Source organism: Bufo gargarizans, chromosome 2 (assembly GCF_014858855.1).
Source record: "Bufo gargarizans isolate SCDJY-AF-19 chromosome 2, ASM1485885v1, whole genome shotgun sequence".
Lineage (NCBI taxonomy): Eukaryota > Metazoa > Chordata > Amphibia > Anura > Bufonidae > Bufo > Bufo gargarizans.
The window spans coordinates 635,698,854-635,721,687 of record NC_058081.1 but is presented as its reverse complement, the minus strand read 5'-3'; the positions used below and the strand labels follow the sequence as shown (position 1 = coordinate 635,721,687).

The window sequence follows — 22,834 nt, the reverse complement described above, 5'->3', positions numbered from 1 at the left end:
ATAACCATGTTATAAGGGAAAATAATACAATCTTCAGAACATCAATCACAAGCCCGAACTTCTATGAAGAAGTTCGGGTTTGGGTACCAAACATGCGCGATTTTTCTCACGCGAGTGCAACGCATGACAATGTTTTGCACTTGCGCAGAAAAAATTTGCGCGCATTTTCCCACATTGCACCCGGCTCTTATCCGGGCAAAAAAACTGACGCCCGTGTGAAAGAGGCCTAAAGGTGAACAGGCCACCTATGGACTTGATGAGGGTGAACTGCTAACAGGGTGTGAATTAACACCGCTGTTTGATTCAAGAACTGTGTACTTTGCCTCTATACTGCATCCGCTAGTCCTAACTATCAGAGCTAATCCCCACAATATATATATATATATATATATATATACTTCTGGGCCCTGTAGTACTGGGAGCATTGGTTTAGCAGTTGGTGTCTTGTGTACTGTGAGCCACCTTATTAAGCCTTACATCACAAAGCACAATTCCAAGCATTGGATGCAGTAATGTAAAACACAACGCCACAGGACTCTGGAGCAGTGGAAGCGTGTTCTGTGGAGTACCGAATCACACTATATCTGATGGATGAGTCTTGATTTTGGCAAAAGCCAGGATAACATTGCGTGCCTGATTGCATTTTGTCCACTGTAAAGTTTGGTGGAGAAGAAATAATGCTATTGGGTTGTTTTTCAGGGGTTGGTATAGGTCCCTTAGTTCCAGCAAAAGGATATCTTATTGTTTTAGCATACCAAGATATTTTGGACAACTGTATGATTTCAACTTTGTGTGAACAGTTTGGGGAGAGTCATTTTCTATTCCAGCATGATTGTGCTTTCAGTGCACAAAATAAAGTCCATAAAGGCATGGTTTGGCTGAGTTTGGCAGGAACTTAAATAGCCACACAGAAACCTGACCTTAACCCCATCAAACACATTTGGGGTGAATTATTATCGTCCGAAAATATACTCAATTGGTAGTTGTGGAGAAGAAGACACTATCACTGAAGCCAACTACCTAAAACATAACTTTTAATTTCATATTATAAAAAAAAAAGGTCCCTCACACGGGGACTAATACAGACATAGACAAACACAGAAAAAGAGCTCCTGTGGACCATGTAGGGGATAGATGTTACCGGTGGTGGACAGGGGGCAAAACTATATGGGTCCTTAGTATGTCCCTAGGGTGTGCCTCAAATGTTCCTCAGCCCAGAGATGCACCCAGATGGTAGGAGCACACTGTCCCCGTACCTAACCTACCTGTCCTTATAGCACCCTTACAGCAAGTAAAATGGACCCATATGGATGCCTGGGTCATTCAAATTTGCAAGATGCACTTAGTTGATTACGTTAAATTACAATCCTTGACCACATTTGGGGTGAACCAGAATGGTAATTGGGAGCCAGGACCTCTCTTTCAACATCCTCATAAGGGTTCTTCTGGATGAATAGTCAAAATTTCCTACAGACACAATCCAAAATCTCTTTATTATTCACTCAATCATGGCAAGACCTAATATTGTAGATGGCTGATCATATTCCCAGTAGTGACCATTGCAGGTGAAATGCAGTATTACACAGTGGGCATTCGGATAAATCAATATCCTTCCATGAAATACATTTATGGTAGAGGGAAAGCCACTGCTTGATGGAGAGGAACACCTTCCCCCTTTATGATGTTCAAACATAATAGGTTATATAGGGATTGGGTTAGGGGTTGAGCAGCTCCCCCAGATTTGCCACTATATTTCTGTGTTTTTGTCTTGTTTTATATGTAGTGTATGTGCCTTCACCTGGCATTCAAACACTCTTTGCACCTGGTAGCCTCCATTACATAGTCTGATATGGGTGTGGCTTACAGTCTGGCTTTGTTCACATTGCACTAGTTGTCCTGCTAGGCGGTTGTGTGGAAGCCTGGCTGTGAGCTGGATTACATCACCCTCAGACCTTGTTCACACCATAGGTAGCGTAGTGGTAGGACCCCTTGCCATGCTGAGAACCGTGACGTGGTGCTTGGGGCTCCGATATCTTCCTGACAGGAATATATTGGCAAAAGTCTCAGCTTTTAATATCTGCATTTATGACTAGCCAGTATAGTCAGTGGCATATCCGTGTGGTGCATTTTTTCTGTGATTTATATATATATATATATATATATATATATATATAGGGATTGGCCTGGTGGGACAGACCTTTTACAATTTCCTGAATTCTTAAAGAAAACTTTACAGATTTTTAGTTCATTCTCTATCAGCTCACAATAACCATAACTGAATGTGTCATATTAATCACATCATGAAGTGTCACAGGACAGAATGCAAGCCTTCGTCATCCTAGGGTTGATGAATTCCTTTTGTGTTGTTTCTGAAATTAAAAATATCTTCCCACTTGTGCTCTAAATAGAAATTGTTACACCAAATCCAGCAGTTTCTATAAAAAACATACAAAAAAACCTTGGATTTAACATCAATGTCTATAAATAAAGCAAACAGATGTAAATAGGTTCTCGCTGACTTAATGTCAAGTATAATATATCACAAAATGTAAAGATAGTCAACATAGATTCAGCGAGTGTACATTATATCATTAGATCAATCTGGCAAATCTGTAGACAGTATAAAATCTTCTGAATAACAGTTCTGTTCGTACCTTAAAGGACACTTTTGGGGGCATTTTTAAAAATTATTGCATTTTACTTAACGTATTTTTCGCCCAATAAGACGCACTCCCCCCCCCCCCCCCCAAAAAAAAAGCGTCTAATGGGGCGAATGCTTCCATTTTGCATCGCAGACTGCGATGTATGAGCCGGGAGAGAGGAGGGGCTGGAGTCCGGAACTAGGGGCCGAGCCCGGTGCAGTCACTGTACTCTTACATCGGGCCGCCGCTCACCGCAGTATTTATAAACATTAATCCTTATCCTGTTATTAAGTTTAACTAACGCTGCGCTCTCCCCTGTTCCCCTGTATCCGTACAGCACTTACGAACAAGCTTCCATAGCAGGCAGAGCTGACGTTGAGCGCCTGCTCCTCCCACTTTATGAATGAAGCAGGCGCGCAACGTCAGTGAGTGACGTTACTGCTGCCGTCCGCTCTGCCTGCTATGGAATCTTGTTCGTAAGTGCTGTACGGATACAGGGAAACAGGGGAGAGCGCAGCTTTAGTTAAACTTATTAACAGGATAAGGATTAATGTTTATAAATACTGGTGTGAGCAGAGGGCCGGTGTATTGGGGGACACTGTTATGAGGGGGATCTGTGGATGACATATAGCAGTGTCATCCACAGAGATCCCCCCCCCCCATAGCAGTGCCATCCACAGATCCCCAACCACATAACAATGCCATCCACAGATCCCCCACCCCATAACAAGGCCATCCACAGATCCCCCACCCCATAACAGTGCCATCCACGTATCCCCCACAAACAGTGCCATCCACAGATCCCCATAACAGTGCCATCCACAAATCCCCATAGCATTGCCATCCACAGATCCCCCATAACAGTGCCATCCACAGATCCCCCATAACAGTGCCATCCACAGATCCCCCACATGACAGTGCGTCATCCACAGATCTCCCATAAACAGTGCCATCCACAGATCCCCCATAAACAGTACCATCCACAGATCCCCCATAACAGTGCCATCCACAGATCCCCCATAACAGTGCCATCCACAGATCCCCCATAACAGTGCCATCCACAGATCCCCCACATAACAGTGCCATCCACAGATCCCCCACATGACAGTGTGCCATCCACAGATCCCCCACATGACAGTGCGTCATCCACAGATCTCCCATAAACAGTGTCATCCACAGATCCCCCATAACACTGCCATCCACAGATCCCCCATAACAGTGCCATCCACTGATCCCCCACATGACAGCGTATCATCCACAGATCCCCTATAATAGTGTCATGCACAGACCACCACTAATTCAAAACCCACCAAAAGCACACCTTTTGGTTAAAAATGTTTTTTTTCTTATTTTCCTCCTCAAAAACCTAGGTGCGTCTTATAGGCCGGCGCGTCTTATAGGGTGAAAAATACAGTATTTTGGGTTAAAATATATATTTTTAATTGGTCTAATCTTTATTAAAAAAGTTAGTGAGGGGAGCCGGGCTATCGCCACAAAGTGTGTGGTCCGGCTTTTTAGGTCTCGCTCATCCAAACAGCGGCTGCCCTACCAATTACTTCACACTCCCTTAGGTGTATAATGGTCCAATAACTTAAGAGAAAGAAAAAATCACCAACATTGAGCAGTTCTAAGCCACTGGAACAATTTTTTGTCGTAGAGGATCAAACTAAAGATGGCGCTGGTAGATCGATGAACAGTTCCACACAAGCGTGTTTGTCTCCGTCCCCATCAGCATTTGCAGAGAGTCAGCAGCGGGATGCAGCTGAGACGATATTCACCCACGGAAAGCTTTACAGGTCAGCCAGTTTTCTTTCAAAGGAGATTGGAACTCACTTTCCTTGTCATCTGTAAGCGGATTGGCAGTTGTGCCCAGCACTTCTCTCTCGTCAGGACATACTGTAATGCAGTATGGAGCCCTCCAGCTCCTCAATCCCTAGCTGTTTTATCTAGCCCATTGTGCCCTCTAAAACAGACACAGTCATATGCTGATTCAGACCCAGAATCCAATTTGAAGATAAGCAAACACTCCTGTACACCTGACTTACGGTATTTTAAATATTGGATAAGCCAGCTTCAGAAGCTATTCTTAAAGATATGCCACTGACCCTCAAGAACTCTATACATAAGGACTTCTCTAAACTGTTACTGCCTCCGCAGACCTCAGAACATGATTTGGGGGATTGAGTGCCACATGTGAAGTCTAAAATGGTGGCTTGTGCTGCAACTCACAATAAACTGATTGATTCACATAATGCTATTGATGACTCCCTCATTATGATGAAAGCAAAAATTGTGGACTCAGAGGATCAAAACAATCATAGCAATATTAAGTTTATGGGAATCACAAAATCCATACCAAATGCAGATCTACAATCTTACCAGCAAAGGTTCACTTAAGATACAGTATGTTGCCTTCTTTTGCAGAATACGAGCTCAGCATAGATAGGGCACATCAAGTCCTGAAGCCTGCCAGTCTCCCTGACTCGGTGCCAAGAGATGTTGTGGCACGGTTTACATTTAAGGAGAAACTCATTGACAAAACCAGTAATACTCCAACTGCTTCCAGCTTTACTACAGCTACACTCAATCCCATATCATTGTGGGGTTCCAACTAAGGTAATGACATTACCTTTGCATAAAGCTCCTGGGCCTGATGGGTTTACCAATGATTATTATAAAAAATTCAGCCATATTATATCCTCTCACTTGATAGCTGTTTTTTTCTAATGGCATATCCTCTGGCAGTCTTCCGAAAGAAACCCCTTTGGCATTGATTATAACTATTCCCGAACCTGGAAAATCAGCCCTTTTCACCACAAACTACCATCTGATATCATTATTAAATAGGTAAATAAAATTACTAGTACAGGGACTGTTTATGGTTATTTGACACAGAAAAAGCATTTGATAGAGTTCACTGGCAATATGTCTTCGCTATACTGGGTAGTTGGTTTCAGAGGACAATTTTGTCAGCTTCTTCCAATTTATATTCCAACTTTTGCGCTAGAGTCTTTCAGATTAATTCACCCATACAAATGGCATCAGATGGGGCTGTCCACTATCGCCTTTTTCTTTTATTCTCTCAGTTGAATTCTTAGCAGAATTGATTTGAACATCTTCTGAAATATCAGGTTTTAAGGTGGGACCCCATGAACACAAGACTCTTTGTAGATTACATCATAATTGTCAGTACTGACCTTACAAGCCTATTGGTTCTCTTTGATCTTATCCACCAATTTAGTGCTGTGTCCTATTATACTATAGACTCAATGTTAGTAAGTTGCAGATTGTCCCTGTAAATGTTCCTTCTTCTTTACTTATACATTAATACTCTTGTATTCAATGGTCTGGCAACCTGATTGTATTAATTAGGCTACTTTCACACTTGCGGCAGGACGGATCCGACAGGCTGTTCACCATGTCTGATCCGTCCTGCGGCTATTTCGCCGTGCCCGCGGACCGCCTCTCCGTCCCCAATTGACTATAATGGGGACGGGGGCGGAGCTCCGGCGCAGCACGGCGGTGCACGGAGAAAGCCACCGAACTAAAAAGCCTGACATGCAGTAATTAGTCCAGCGCCCTTTCTCCGTGCACCGCCGTGCTGCGCCGGAGCTCCGCCCCGTCCCCATTATAGTCAATGGGGATGGAGCGGCGGTCCAGCGGCACGGCGAAATAGCCGCAGGACGGATCCGACATGGTGAACAGCCTGTCGGATCCGTCCTGCCGCAAGTGTGAAAGTACTCTTACCTAGCTATTAAGTTAACCCGTCCATACACCAATGCCTTCCTACACAATTCCCCACCATGCTAACACCACATTCCAAATTATTATGCAAATTATATTTTCTCAGATTTTCCTAAATGGTCGATGCAAATGATAGTCAGTATAATTTGCAACTCGACTGTTAAGAGCATAAATCAAATTTTATTGAGCAGACCTCCCAATAATATTTTTCCAGGACGTCCTCCATGACAGCACCCATGGAGGATGTCCTTACTGGTTTCTGTTGGGACAGGAAGAGAGACAGTTTAAAGGACCCCTCCCCACCCCCTTGCTCCAGTGTTCTTCCTGTCCCAACAGGGATAGGAGGAGTTAGACAGCTCTCTCCTAGAAAGTTAGGTAGGGAACGGGGGCGAGTCTGGTCGGGGGGTTCCTACCTCTCCTCTTCAGACTCGGCAGGCCCCCGAACCAGCACCACTCTGGGAAGCGGTCCCCTGGTTAAATCCCCGATTCGCTCTCTGGCCGGCCGGAATCGGGGACGCTGTTGCCGCTTCTCCCCATCGGAGCTCTGGGCTCGGCTTCGGCTCCTGCCTCCTCTGACGTCAGTTCCTGGCCGCACTCACGTGACCGGAAGTCGGAAGTAATGACGCTGATCTGTGGAGCTGGGCCTCATGGGGATCCCAAAAAGAAGGGCAGGAAATGCCCGACCTGCCAAACAAAGCTGCTAGAGTCCTATAAGAAGCAGCTATGCCCAGAATGCATCTCCAAAATTATGAGGGACGAACGCACATCCCTGCTTTCAGATCTAAGGGATATTGTAAGAGAGGAGGTGCAGGCGGCAACCTCTAGCCAAACACCCCCTCCTCCTTCCCCCCCCTCCTCCAAAAAAGCCAGGATCCAGTCAGGCTCTGACTCAGAGGAAGTAGGGTTATGTGTCTCAGACAATGACGACATGGAGTCCCTCCATCAGAATGAGCAGAGGAGATACTTCTTTTCGTCCGAGGACTTAGATTCCCTGCTCACCGCCATTAGACAGACCATGGCTATTGAGGAGGAGGATCAGACTCGTTCGGTTGAGGACGAAATGTTTGGGGGCCTTAAAGTCAGGAGAAAGAAAGTCTTCCCAATAAATGAAAATCTTAAAGATCTCATCACAGAGGAATGGGCTGACGGCGAAAGGAAGCTCTTTATTCCCAGGGATTTTAAAAATCGTCTACGGTTTGACCCAAAGGACACTAACCTCTGGGACGAGGTTCCCAAAGTTGATATCCAGGTGGCCAAGGTCGTGAAAAAAACCTCAATACCCTTTGAGGATTCGTCACAGCTAAGGGACCCCATGGATAGGAAGCTAGACGGCCTGTTGAAAAAATCCTGGGAGTCAGGGGCAACCGCAATTAATACCAACATTGCAGCTACTTCGGTTTCCAGAGCCTTAATCTTGTGGATTAATCAACTGGAGAGTCACCTTAGGGCAAGAACATCCAGGGAAGAAATCCTAGAGTCTCTTCCGCTTCTAAAGATGGCCTCTAGTTTCCTGGCGGACGCCTCAGCGGAGACCATTAGATTCGCAGCCAAGTCCCAGTCTCAGACTAACGCTGCTAGACGGGCCCTCTGGCTCAAGTCCTGGTCTGGAGACGTAGCGTCAAAGAACAGACTCTGCTCCATTCCGTTCTCTGGCTCGTTTATGTTCGGCCCAGTTCTGGACTCTATTCTCCAGAATGCGGCTGATAACAAGAAGGGGTTCCCTGAGGAGAAGCCAAAAAAAACCCAGCCCTTTCGGAGGCCCTCAGGCCAAAATCAGGCCAGGACCTATAGAGGGAAAGGAAAATCGGGCCGCTGGAGCTACCCCAAGGGTAGAGGCAGGGGTTTCCTCTTCAACCCCAACACCAATACAGGGAAACCATGACGCCAGACCAGTGGGAGGGAGACTTCGTCACTTTTGGGAAAGATGGAAGAGAGTTACCTGCAATCAATGGATCCTGGACTCCATCAGGGACGGCTTCAGGATAGATTTCAGAACTCCTCCTCCCCAAGTGTTCCAGGTGACCTATTTCGAATCTCCTCTCCTCCAACAGCAACTAAGGTCACATATTCAAGACCTCCTGGCTCTGGGAGCTATCACCCAGGTTCCTCCTCCCCAGCAGTTCACAGGCCATTACTCAAGACTTTTCTTTGTAAAGAAGCCAGACGGGTCAATGAGGACAATAATCAACTTAAAGTTTCTGAACAGGTGGGTGACGTACTACAGGTTCAAGATGGAGTCAATAAAATCCTCCACTCCTCTGATCCCTCCAGGTGCTCACCTTTGCACATTGGACCTCAAGGATGCGTATTACCACATCCCCATACATCCCCAACACCATCAGTACTTAAGGTTTGCGGTCAGGTACGGAAAGGAGACCTCTCACTACCAGTTCCAGTGCCTGCCGTTCGGTATCTCTTCTGCCCCCCGCCTATTCACAAAGGTAGTATCCGAAATGATGGCCTTCCTTCGCCAGAATACAATTACAATCCTGCCCTACCTGGACGACTTCTTGCTGATAGCAGACTCGGTTCAAAAATTGATGGGGGACATCCACCAAACCTTAGCCCTATTCAAGGACTTGGGGTGGATCGTGAACTACCCGAAATCCGACTTGATACCGGACACAAGAAAGGAATTCCTAGGCACTCTCCTGGATACAAGAATACAACACTCATTTCTTCCAGAAAGAAAACAGACCAATCTGAGACAAAAGATAGAGTTGTTCAAAAAGAGAAAAACCCACTCGATCAGGGAAGCCATGCAGATCCTGGGTCTGATGACCTCCTTCATCTCAATAGTACCATGGGCCCAATTCCACTCCAGGACCCTCCAGAATGCAGTTTTGACAGCCTGGAACAGAGACCACCGTTCTCTAAACTCCAGGATGAAAATATCGGGAAAAGTGATAAAATCCCTGTCCTGGTGGACAGAACCAGGGAATCTGGAGAAAGGAGTCCCGTGGAATTTGACTCCAGCCATAACCGTCACCACGGACGCGAGTCTGAATGGCTGGGGGGGGCACGTGGACCAACATCTCTTCCAGGGTTCCTGGGTCCTTCAAGACAGGATAAGATCCTCAAACTACCGGGAACTGAAGGCAGTGCTGAAGACTCTGACAGCAGCCAAACATCTCCTCAAGGATCAACATGTCAGGATCCTATCCGACAACATTACTACGGTATGTTATCTAAAAAGACAGGGCGGTACCAGATGCCCGCTCCTTCAGGATCTAGCAGATCAAATCTTCATATGGGCAGAAAGGGAGGTTCGGTCCATTTCAGCAACCCATCTAAAAGGGTCTCAGAACTCGAGAGCCGACTTCCTAAGCCGTCACAGGATAGACGCGGGAGAATGGAATCTGAACAAACAGGTCTTCAGACAGGTCTGCCAGCTATGGGGTTATCCAGAAATAGACCTCTTCGCATCCAGGGGGAATTCTCAACTGGACTGTTTTTACTCACTAAACCCCAGCGAAAACCCAGTGGCAGTAGACGCCTTAGCCCAGAATTGGGACATGAAACTGGCCTACGCTTTTCCTCCTTTTCCCCTAATCCCGGCAGTCCTAAAGAAGATGAGGACCAGTACCACCACTCTGATCCTGGTCGCACCAGACTGGTCCAAGAGAGCTTGGTATCCCATCTTGAGGGAAATGTCGATCAAAGACCCGTACCCCCTTCCAGACAGGAAAGATCTGTTAACGCAGGGACCTCTGGAGCATCCCAATCTCAACAAGCTGAGACTGACTGCTTGGATCCTGAGAGGCAAACCCTGAGGAAGAAGGGTCTCTCCAATCAGGTAATATCAACACTGCAGCAATGCCGTAAACCGGTGACTTCAGCCATATATCTCAAAATATGGAAGAAGTTCTCATCTTGGCTAGTTCAGAATCATCCAGGGTCCAGTAATCCATCCATAGGCATTATACTAGATTTTCTCCAGAAAGGGTTCGATATAGGTCTAAGACCAGGTACCCTCAAGGTACAGATCTCAGCCTTAAGTTGCTGCTTAGATGTACCATTGGCAGAACATAGGTGGGTCAAGAGATTTGTCAGAGCAGTCTCCAGAATACGGCCCACCCTGAGACAAACAGTCCCTGAGTGGGATCTAAATATAGTTCTAAATAGCCTATGTGATGCTCCCTTCGAACCTATCGAGGACATTCCCATCAAACTTCTATCCCTCAAGGCGGTGTTTTTAATAGCCATCACTACTGCTCGTAGGATAGGCGAAATTCAGGCCCTGTCAGTTAGGGACCCCTTTTTGAAAGTCCTAGACGATAGGATAGTTCTTAGGCTGGATCATTCCTTTCTTCCCAAAGTTGTCTCAACGTTTCACAGAGAACAGGAGATAATTCTCCCTTCGTTTTGTACCTCCCCCAAAAACATACAGGAGGAGCGGTTCCACTGTCTTGATGTAAGAAGAACGGTCCTCGCCTACATCAAGCGGACAAAATCCTGGAGAAAGTCAGCGAACCTCCTCATCCAATTCGGTGGTAGGAACAAGGGGAGCAAAGCCTCTAAAACCTCTTTAGCCCGCTGGATCAAGGAGACCATCAGGGAATGTTATAGACTGCAGAGTTCATCCTGCCCCATAACGTTGAGGGCTCATTCCACCAGAGCCATGTCCGCAACCTGGGCGGAGAAGGCTGGAGCTTCCATCGACCAGATCTGCAGAGCGGCAACCTGGTCCTCCTCCACTACCTTCGTCAGACACTACAGACTGGACTCTATGGCCAATCAGGACTTGGCTTTTGGCCGTAAGGTCCTACAAGCAGTGGTCCCCCCCTAAATGGCGTTCTAAGTTGTTAGTTCTCCATGGGTGCTGTCATGGAGGACGTCCTGGAAACATATGTTTAGTTTACCGGTAAACTGCTTTCCAGGAGTCCGGAATGACAGCACCCAATACTACCCCCCCATTTTCTGTTCCCTCCGGGACACTTTTTTGGTTTGTATATTTGTACTGCTACTGTATACAGTGTGAAGTAACACTTGTTCTTGAAATAAAGATGTGGCAGCCTATCCGGTGTAGTAAGTTATAAACACTGGAGCAAGGGGGTGGGGAGGGGTCCTTTAAACTGTCTCTCTTCCTGTCCCAACAGAAACCAGTAAGGACATCCTCCATGGGTGCTGTCATTCCGGACTCCTGGAAAGCAGTTTACCGGTAAACTAAACATATGTTTTTTTTCACGAGTTAAAATACTTACAATGCACTGTTTCAAATTATTATGCACAATAGAGTTTCAAAACATTTTATAGGTTGCAAAGAACTAACAATTGACATCTGTTGAAATTACAGCATTAAGAGCCCATAGTTACTGAAATCAGACCAAGTTATGTGTTAACATAGGACCCCTTCTTTGACAACACCTTCACCATTCTTGCATCCATTGAACTTGAGAATGTAATGCCCATAGCAGCCAGGTATTCTTTGCAGGATGAGATGGTACATTGTCATGCATGAAGATGAATTTGCTATGGAAGGCATGATTCTTTTTGTACCATGGAAGAAAGTGGTCGGTCAGAAACTCTATATATTTTGCCACGGTCCTTTTCACACCTTCAGGGACCCAAAAGGTGCCTACCAGCTCTCTCTTTATGATTTCAGCCCAAAACATGACTCTACCAACTCCTTACTGATGTTGTAGCCTTGTTTGGAAATGGTGGCCATCCACAAACCATCCACTACTCCATCCATCTGGTGCATCCAGACTTGCACAGCACTCATCAGTAAGCAAGACCATTTGAATACTAGTCTTCCTGTCTGTCTGGGCCCACTGCAACAGCTTCTGCTTGTAAGCACTGGTTAGGGGTGGCCAAATAGTAGGCTTTTGCACAACTTCAAGTCTCTGAGTAATCCTACACCTTGAGGTTTGAAGGACTCCAGAGACACCAACAACTTCAATTATCTGTTTGCTGCTTTACAATGGCTTTTTAGCAGCTGCTCTCTTATGCCGAATGCACACGACCGTGTTTCACAGCCGTGGGCGGTCCGTGGTAACACGGGCTGGATTCCTGCTGAGAGCAGTGCATTACCGTACTGCGGCGGCAGCAGGAAGCACACAGCGTCATAGCAACCAATGATGCCGTGCGCTCCTGCTCTAAGCAGGAATCCAGCCCGTGTTACCACGGACCGCTCACGGCCGTGAAACACGGCCGTGTGCATTCGGCCTAAATCTGATGAATTTGTCTGACAGAAACCTTCTTTATTATGCCTTAATCTGCACAAACCTAGCTGTGCTCTGAATCTAATGTTTTTATACCTTGTCCATGGCACTGCATCTGATGCTTTTCAGCAGCAGCTAGATCCTTTTTCTTTCCAATATTGCTTGAAACCTGTGGCCTGCTTAATAATGTGGAACATCCTTCTTAAATTGTTTTCCTTTAATTGGGCTCATCTGACAAACTAATTATCACAGGTGTTTGAGATTGATTTCAGTGATCCAAACAGCCCTGAGACACTATACCGCCCATGAGTTTAATTGAAAAACAAAAAATTACATCTTTATGACATGTAAATCCAATGCATAATAATTTGGTAATAACATGGTATAGATGCACTTAAAATGGATATCCAGGCACTTTCTTTCTATTTAATTTTTCAGATAGGTAGGGTGCAGGCCTAATAAAATGCTGTTATTACCAAAGCTACTGTACCATTTTAGACTCATTCCAATAACCCTTTCTGGCTAATTTTCTCCACAGCTCATAAGCAACTGATTATTTTTATTTTTTTAATCGAAAGCGGCCCCGGATTGCTGCTTCCATTATAATGAAACATAAGTAGTAAAGTAGTAAAATAAGAGAATTTGGAATCTAAAACTCCACTATAAACTTGTATGGGTAGCTATAGAACTTGATACCTTAGGTCTACTTTCCCTGCATACGCCTTTGATAGGCAGTGCATGAGGTCTGGAACATAAGAGCACAACACTTTCTGCAATTGCTGTCTCGATTGAGATATGGAAAGGTTTGTGGCACAAATTAGTCCAGGATAGTTTCATAGTGGACACCCCAAATTCCATTCCCTTTCTGTAAGATTGCATTCTGGACCTTGATTTATCACGCTGGAGGTTTAGAGGGATCCATACACTTAAAGATATAACAGAAATAAAAAGGATATAGGGGCTCACCCTCTTGTTGCTATGTATATGGTGCTCTTGTCAATTTGACTCAACCTGTCAAAGCGATTGTTGAATATGGTGTATTTAAGACAGGCACTCTACATTTGAACCATCCAGAGAGAATGATCCATTAAATGAATATTTAATATTATAAATTTTTTTTTGCATTTGCAATAGAAAAATATTCACATCTATCTTCACAATAGATAAAACCTGTTCAAGAACATAATTAAAAATAAAATATAATAAGTGATAAAAAAGTTAAAGTGATAAACAAAAAGTAAAAAATAAAAAAAGTGTGTTGCATATAGTGGCAATATTGTACTAGGAGTTGTGTGTCTGATAGACCCGCTAATAATATCTATTATGGTCCACTATTAGGCTAGGTCTACACGACGACATTTGTCGCGCGACATTTTGTTGCACTAATGTCGCGCGACAATTTTTATAATGGCAGTCTATGGTGTCGCACTGCAACATGCGACATGCTGCGACTGCGACGCGACAGTCGCAGAAAATCCATTCAAGATGGATTTTTCTGCGACTGTCGCGTCGCAGTCGCAACATGTCGCATGTTGCAGTGCGACACCATAGACTGCCATTATAAAAATTGTCGCGCGACATTGGTGCAACAAAATGTCGCGCGACAACTGTTGCGCCCTATCTGTCGCGCGACTTTTTGTCGCGCGACAAATGTCGTCGTGTAGACCTAGCCTAAGTGTTTAAAACATTATATATTAGCTATCTAAGGTTGATGTCAATAATGACTAATCATCCACACAGTTACAGAAGGTTGCCACAATATATACCACAATTATATATGGATTATACATGATGACACATTTGCAAATGCTGATATTCAATTAAGAGTAATCACAGAATTTGTTTCTAATTGGACCCATAGGACTTCTATCTCCTTTAAAGGTAATGTCTCCTTTAAGAATAGTTTACTATTAGTAGTACTTTTAAGTCTGTTGGTTAGTTTGTAATATTTGCTACACACGTGATACATTTAAGTGTCTCTTGTTTCTATATTGTGTCCATTATACAATTATGTCTCCATCCTACACATCCGTTTGCCATATTTCTCTAGGTTCAGGAAGAAAAGAAACCTAGAAGAGAATGTGCATTTAAAAACAAAAATAGAAATATAATTTAAATCCTACAAGAGCACAATTTATAAAGAAAGATAAATAAATAAATACAAATGTATATTAGTAACCACATTATAGTAAGCTAGATAGTTGTTTATACATTTTCTATCTTTATACATGTTGTTTACATTTTTGTGTTTTTTGTAGCTATGCAGACTTATAATTCAAAACTAGTTATGAGTAACCTTAATTGAGCACAATAAGCAATGGTATACAAAAAACAACAACTCATCAGTGCACAAAAAAACACATTAAAAACACATAATAAACGCAACACTTTTTTGGAGCTGGCATAACAATATACTAATAGAGGAGAAGAAAACCAAGATATCTTAAAAAGTATAAAATAATATATACAAGATGGATTGGAAAAACTTGGATAAGTTAAAAAAAAAAGTGAGGAAAGCAAGAAATCCAGTTTTTTTTTTTTACGCCTGAAAAGATGGCTATATAAGTTGGCAGGGTGGTCAGGTGTAGGTAGCCACTGATGAAGGAGTTGGTCTAAACGCCAAAACGCGTTTTGCGTTTACAGGCACACTTGCAAGCCCTGAGACCCACTTGCTAAAATCCATGGAAATATGAAAGAATCATCTCTTTGGCATCGATTAATGTGAAGCTCTTCACGGACAATACAACCCTTCTCCCACAATCCCCCACCTCGCTAAGCGGTTTGAGAAGTTTGAGACCGTCGCACTGAAACACATGGGACGTCGAGTACCGGCATATTGAGACATGGGGTACGCCAGGTACTGACTTCGGACGTAGTGGAGAACGCAGCCTGGAGTAGACGTAACATTAGCTGTATTAGCTACTGAGCGGAGGAGGCAGAAGCTAGTGTATTGATCTCCACATGGGACGCCACGGTCAAATTGGCAGCTAACATCTAACATTGCTCACTTTTTGGACAGTACTTTTACTAACATGGCTGAGTGATGCAAAATGGAGAAGTAATTGTATAATGGACACAATATAGAAACAAGAGACACTTAAATGTGTGTATCTAATATTAAGAACGAACCAACGGCTTACAAGTACTACTAATAGTGAACTATTCTTAAAGGAGACATTACCTTTAAAGGAGATAAAGTCCTATGGGTCCAATTAGAAACAAATAGATATTCAGCTTCCAGTATTATTAGCGGGTCTATCAGACACACAGTTCCTAGTACAATATTGCCACTATATGTAACACACTTTTCAAAAAAATTTGCTTCGATACAAATTTATTCATGGTGAATTTTGCCAAAAACGCTATTTCCGGGCTGCAGAGAGCCTTTATATGTGTGTAGAACACTGTGCCTTGTAGTAACATAGGGAGTGCGCTGGGTTAGTGAAATAATACGGTCAGTCAGTTTGACATGCAGATGACAGGTGTTGCTGTTAGAGTCAATGCACACTTCACTTATTTGGGCAGTCACGGGTCCAAAACTGACCAAATAACTCAAGTATGTAAATAGCCTTACAGGTCCATGTTAGTGTCAAGAAGAAGCGCACTCCTTTTACACTGTTGTCAGCTGATTCCACATAGATGTCCACAGAACCTGTTCTATTAAACGCTTATACAAGTAAAGCCCCCCAACAGAGTGACAGAGCGTGTCAGCAGTAAGTGCGTATGAACATCTCTGATTATTTTGTGCTTCCTTTGATCCAACAGAACAATAACCCACAAAAAACGGATCCTGTCTGTGGAGCATCCGCCTTCACTCGGTCAGCATTTGCTCAATAATCCATCAGTATTGCTAATGCACAAAATAATAATGTAGTATTGTAAAATCCGGTGTCTCCATGATAAATCTGCAGCGTGGGGGCCCGTGTGGCTTCTACACACTTTCAAAATAATCCTTCAGTGGGGCGAATAGATGCCGGATGACCAGGATACTCCATGACCTTCCAAGGAGCTGTTGTCGGGAGCAGTGGTTCATTTCTGAGATGTCCATATAGTGCAGGGGGAATCCGAAGACCCTCTCCATTTCCGTGCACCACAGTATGCCCTCCTTTTCTTTTCCATGATGAATGGGAACCTGTGATGTTTTCACCAGAAAAAGAAACCGGGGCCTGGTTGGTTTGAATCTTGACTAACTTTGCGACTCTTCCAGGCTCCAAACAATCTTGAAGCTTTGTCATCTTCTCATTGTAGTAGAGGCCTGTTCATGCCAGGCAGGTTTCCCCCAGAAGTATCTTGGTTGATGAACAGCCAATACCGCACTTGCATCAATCTTGACAGGATTTGTCTCCAGGTGGAGAGGAATTGTATTCTTGGCATGCTTTCTCTATTGCAACACCACGTCGTTGAATAAAGAGAAGACTGGACGATTCTCTCCTGTCGTAGGCAAAATTTACATTTTATTATTAAATTAATTAAATATAATAAGGATGCCCTCCTTTTTATTTCCATGATGACTGGGAACTCGTGATGTTTTCACTGGACGAAGAAATCGGGGCCTGGTTGGTTGGTTTGAATCTTGACTAACTTTGCGACTCTTTTCTCATTGTCCGGCACCTAGTAGAGGCCTGTTCATGCCAGGCAGGTTTCCCCCTGAAGTATTTTGGTCGATGAGCAGACAATATCGCACTTGCATCAATCTTGACAGGATTCGTCTCCAGGTGGAAAGAAATAGTTTTTTTGTCAGGCTTTCACCTTCGCAATACCAAGTTGTTGACTAAACTGAAGACTGGCCGATTCTCTCCTGTCTTAGGCAACATGTAATTTTTTTTATAGTAAATTTATTAAATATGTAATATTAAATTGAACCATAACAAGATAAAAATTATAAGAAAGTATATTCAAATTTACTCAAACTGACCAAATAACTCAAGTATGAAATCAGCCTTACAGGTCTATGTTAGTGTCAAGAAGAAGCGCACTCCTTTTACACCCTCATCAGCTGATTCGACATAGATGTCTACAGAACCTGTTCTATTAAATGCTTATACAAGTAGAGCCCCATGACATGAGTGGAGAGGGTGTCAGCAGTAAGTTTGTGTTGACATCCCTGATTAATTTGCCCTTCCTCTGCTCTATCAGAACAATAACCCACAAAAAACTGATCCTGTCTGTGGAGCATATTTGCATGTCTTCTGTGTTTTGTACCCACTCCTGCTTTTGGCTACCAAATCATAATTCAATTCTGATGGGACCATACAGGCCTTACAGCTGCAACACAGACAGGATCCGTTGTGTGTCTTATTTTTCCTTCCTTCTGACAGATCAGAAGAAAGGTCAAATAAATGATGATGTCAGCCAGGCCGAAAGGCAAAATAGTGGCCCATTCATGAAGTGGGGAGGGTGGGAACAGCATAAGAAGTCCACAGAGTGGCCCTATGACATAGTGGTGAGGTGGAAGCAGCATTAGGAGACCACAGAGTGGCACAATGACAGAGTCTGGAGGTGGCAACAGCAGCAGCATCAGGCGGAGACTACAAAGTGGCACAACGACAGATTATGTAGTTGGCAACAGCATGAAGAGAACAAAGAGTGGCACAATGACAGAGTCTTGACAGAAGTATGTGGAGGCCTTACGACTGGCACAATGATAAATTAGGGAGGTGGGAGGAGCAGCAGCTGCATCAGGAGGAGGTCACAGAGTGGCAAGGTGACATAGTGTGGATAAGGCACGGGCAGCATCAGGATACCAAACAGTGGCAAGGTGACATAGTGTGGATAAGGCAGCAGCAGCATCAGGATAAAAAACAGTGGCAAGGTGACATAGTGTGGATACGGCAGCATCAGGATTCCACAAAGTGGCAAGGTGACTTAGTGTGGATACGGCAGCAGCATCATCATCAAGATACCACAGAGTGGAAAGGTGACATAGTGTGGAGATGGCAGTAGCAGCAGCAGCAGCAGGATACCACAGAGTGGCAAGGTGACATACAGTAGTGTCGATATGGCAGCAGCAGCTGCATCAGGAGACCACAAAGTGACCCGGTCACAGAGTGGGGTGGTGGGTGGCATTACCAGCACCCGCTGATAAAGGTGTGTGAAAGAAGGAGCACTTGGCATCCGATGTAGCTGAGGCAGATAGCCAGAAGAAACCAGTCTCTTTTTTTAAAGGTTTGGGTGGCATGAATAATCTAATCAGATGCATCAGGCACTGGTGGGTGGAAATCCTGGCTGATCCACGCCTGATTCATCTTGACAAAGCTCAGTCTCTCCATATTTTGGGTGGACAGGTGAGTTCTCCTGGGGGTAACTATGCCCCCGCTGCACTAAACACCTGCTCTGATGCCACACTACTGTCCAGGCAGGACAGCTTTTCCAGAGCAAACTATGCTAGTTGTGGCCACAAATCTAGTTTGGCTGCCCAGTGGTCCAGCGGATCTTCAATGTGGGTTGGCAGAGTGCTGTCCAAGTATGCCACCACTTGCTGGTTCAGGTCCTGCTCCAGGTCCACCTGCTGCTGCTGTTGAGTAGTTTCTTCACTATGCTGGTGAAGAAAGCTACTCATCAGCAACTGAAGACTGAGGCTGCTGCTGATGGAGCTGATACTGCTCCTGCCACCCCTCCCCAGCAGCCATGGCAGTGGAACATGAGCGCAGAGGGCCGCCCCGGTGAGACCTGCAAGATGATGGACGATGGCAAAGATAGGATGTCTCTGTAGTAGTTCAGTTTGTCCTCCCTCTCAGTAAGTGTAAAAAAGGCCTCCATTTTGGACCAGTAGCGAGGGTCCAACAAGGTGGAGAGCCTGCCTCCATCTCCACTGCATACTGCCACAGTGTGTCTGGGTCCACTGTCTCATCTTCCTCATCGTCGTGTAGCTCCTCTGTCTGGTCCTGCTCCTCCTCTCCTGACACCTGAGTAGAAAAAACAACCATTTGGCTGCACATTGCCTGTGCTCCAATGACCTCCTCCTCCTCTTCCAGTTCAGCCCCCACAGGGCTCATGTGGCCGTGAGATCTAGGCGCCACATCTCCTGTCCCCTGACCAGCCATTATTGCCAGAATTTGTTCCAGGACATGAAGCAGTGGAATGACGTCATTCATCCCGTAGTCCTGGCGACTGACAAATAACGTGGAGTCCTCAAAGGGCCTGAGCAAACGGCAAGTGTCACGCATGAGCTGCCACTGGCTGACATCGAAGTTACACAGGGGAGTACTCCTATCAGCTTGGATCATCAAGAAATTATTGATGGCCTTTCCCTGCTCGTACAGTCGGTCTAAAATATGGATGGTGGAATTCCAACGGGTGGAAATGTCGCATATCAGCCTATGTTGGGGGATGCCAGTCTGCCGCTGCAGCTCAAGGAGGGTGTGCTTTGCGGTGTACGAGTGACTGAAGTGCATGCAAAGTTTCCTGGCCTTCTTTAGGATGTCTTGCAGATGGGTGCAAGACTTCAGGAACCGCTTGACAACCAGATTGCACACGTGTGCCATGCAGGGCGCATGGTTCAGCCTTCCTTAATACAGCACAGACACCATGTTTTTCCTGTTGTCGGTCAACATGGTTCCGATTTTAAGTTGGCGCGAAGAAAGCCAGGATTCGATTTCTTGATGAATCACACAGACCAGTTCCTCCCCTGTGTGACTCCATTTGCCAAAGCAAACCAGGTGCAGAACAGCGTGACACTGCCGTGCTCTGCACATGTGGTATGCTGGTCGGGCACTGTGACTTGTCCCGGCAGTGGAGGCTGAGGACACGGAAGATGAGGAGGCAAGGCAGACATTGTCGCAGGACCAACGGTGTGACAACGTGGAGGCGGAAGCGGTGTCACCTGGCCAACTTGCTGGTGTGGCTGTGCAGGAATCACATTCACCCAGTGGGCCGTAAAGGACATGTATTGTCCCTGACCGTAGTTATATGTGCTGCCATGCTCATCTCCTAGGTGCACCTCTTATTTATTAGGACCATTGCAACCAATTTTCACAAGACATGTATCATTTAAATCAGCAGGATCATCCTACCAAGTATGTCTGGTTTTATATGGTTGATCCTGCTGACAATACCTGTCAAACGACCACCAATCTTTTAATATATTTTGAAATGTCATAAAAATAGGGTTATGGTACCCTAGGGTCCAGCAAGTCCCTACCACCACTATTCTAATTAATAAACTATGACTACACCTGAGGGGTTAGTCTTTCTAATGTCACCTTTAAACCCTAGTACCGCCCGCACAACCTCCAATTGACCCCTGTTTTTTTTTCACCAGAGGAAATGGAAGTATTCCCTGAAACGCATTGTGTGAAGTGTTTCTGAAAAAATAATAAAGAAACGTTTAATGAAGACTCCTGCAACCTGCAATTTCTGATTGGTTGGTTCGTTTTGCATTGAAGGGTGACTGTATTCATTTCTGCATATTAATTCTCCGTGAGGCTTCAGGCATACTCATCAAGGAGACCTACATCCGTGGCTGCACACCGACCTTTTCTGGGAATTGAAATTATTCCCATCACGTCTACAATAGGGTTGTACCTATCATTTGCACAACCCTCTAAGGTAGCCTCCACTTGGAGTATTCAATTTTACTCGTGCATACGGTATTTACCCTATGCTGCGCCTTTCTTTGTTTATTTAGTAAACAACACCTGTGAACACAGCGGTCTCTAACTTGACAGGTGTCAGAAGATCTAAGATCTGACAGCCTCTTTGATGTCACTGGTTTTAGTGTGGTTGCTGGTAGTGACCACACCTATTGTCTCAGAAAACACCAAAAAATAAATACCATAGATATCTCGCATGGAATTATCCGTACATCACCTATAACGCTAAAAAAAGCTACCACGCAAGTGAATATTATCATTAAATACTTTATTAGAAATACATATACACCACATTCATTATATTCTTTAAAATACATAAAGCAGCAACTATGGGAACACTGAAGTGTATCAGACAATTTAAAAAGAGTATGCTCCAGACCACAAAGGACTAGTATATAAGTAAATAGCAGCATCAAAAATATGGGGCTCATATGGCAACCGTGCCTCCAATTATAATCCACCGCACAGCACTGAAACCGTGAAGGGCGGTGATGTTCTTATGTACACCTAAGATATGAAGCTGCTATAAGAAAGAATCACATTAATATACACATATTACTGACCCAGTCTGGAGCGGCCGCCCGAAAATCGTTTCGCTTTACGCTTCCTGTTGGATGTACAGATGAAGGTAAAGAAAAAAAATCTCATGACAGGTTCTCTTTAAAATGTGAAACTATAACACAATTCAGTGTATACAGTGTGTTAACACTGCAAATGAACAGGCTAAGTGATATAAAATTCAACTGTATAATTGCAAACAATGGCATAATTTACAGCGCAACTAAGCCTCAAAGCAACTTAAGCAGGGAGGAATCATGACTTCAGATGGAAAAAAATCTAAAAGACGAATATATAGCACCATATTCAATATAATGCTATACCGTATATTAGTTTTTTTGAATATTCATAATTTTTTTCCATCTAACTCATGACTCCTCCCTGCTTAAGTTGATTGTGGGCCAATGACTCACTGGCCCACAAGCAAGAAGCAGGGAGGAATCATGTGTTCAGATGGAAAAATTATGAATATTCTAAAATACGAATATATAGCACTATATTGAATATAGTGCTATACTGTATATTTGTTTTTTTGAATCCACTATAACTACTAACTGTATAGGCCTACCTGCACTATCATCACCCTAACTACTAGCTGAACTGTCCTCCTGGCTGTTAAGGAGAGCAGTATCCACCAGGGCTGCCATTTCTGAGACTGACACCCTTGCAACATCACCTAACTTGGCAATCTTACTTGGGAGCACAGAAACAGTAGTATATTTTCTGTGATTCCTTTTACTCCCACAGACTACAATAACCCAGCTACTTGCCTGCTCCTTTAGATCTCCAACCACCATTTTTGTCCCTCTAATTGACAGATCACTCAGCAGCATGCCACTTTCAAGACAAGTGTGAAAGAGGCAATTGTGGGTGAGGGGGGTGAGGATGTGGAAACCTTATGGGTGGAAGTTTAAAGGGATTAAAACATAAAAAAAATAATAACATCACAGAAGAGATAGAAATGCAACTGTATAACAAAATAGAGCAGGCGGCACAGGCTGGTACAGTGGTCATAATGGGAGATTTTAACTTCATGGGGTCATGATTCTGCCTCAACTGCAAAGGGGAGAAAATTCCTCAACTTGCTGCAGGACCACTTTATGGGCCAGTTTGTAGAAGCTCCCACTAGGGACGA

At 44.4% G+C, this 22,834-nt stretch overlaps 1 protein-coding gene across 1 annotated transcript; it reads left to right on the top strand.

The window, feature by feature from the left end:
* The first annotated feature begins 9,694 nt into the window (after positions 1-9,694).
* On the top strand, positions 9,695-11,486 carry LOC122926866. Its single transcript, XM_044278371.1, has 2 exons — positions 9,695-10,182; positions 10,777-11,486. Exons 1-2 carry the CDS (start codon positions 9,739-9,741, stop codon positions 11,173-11,175), a joined length of 843 nt encoding a protein of 280 aa, XP_044134306.1. The 5' UTR covers positions 9,695-9,738; the 3' UTR covers positions 11,176-11,486.
* The last annotated feature ends 11,348 nt before the right edge of the window (positions 11,487-22,834 follow it).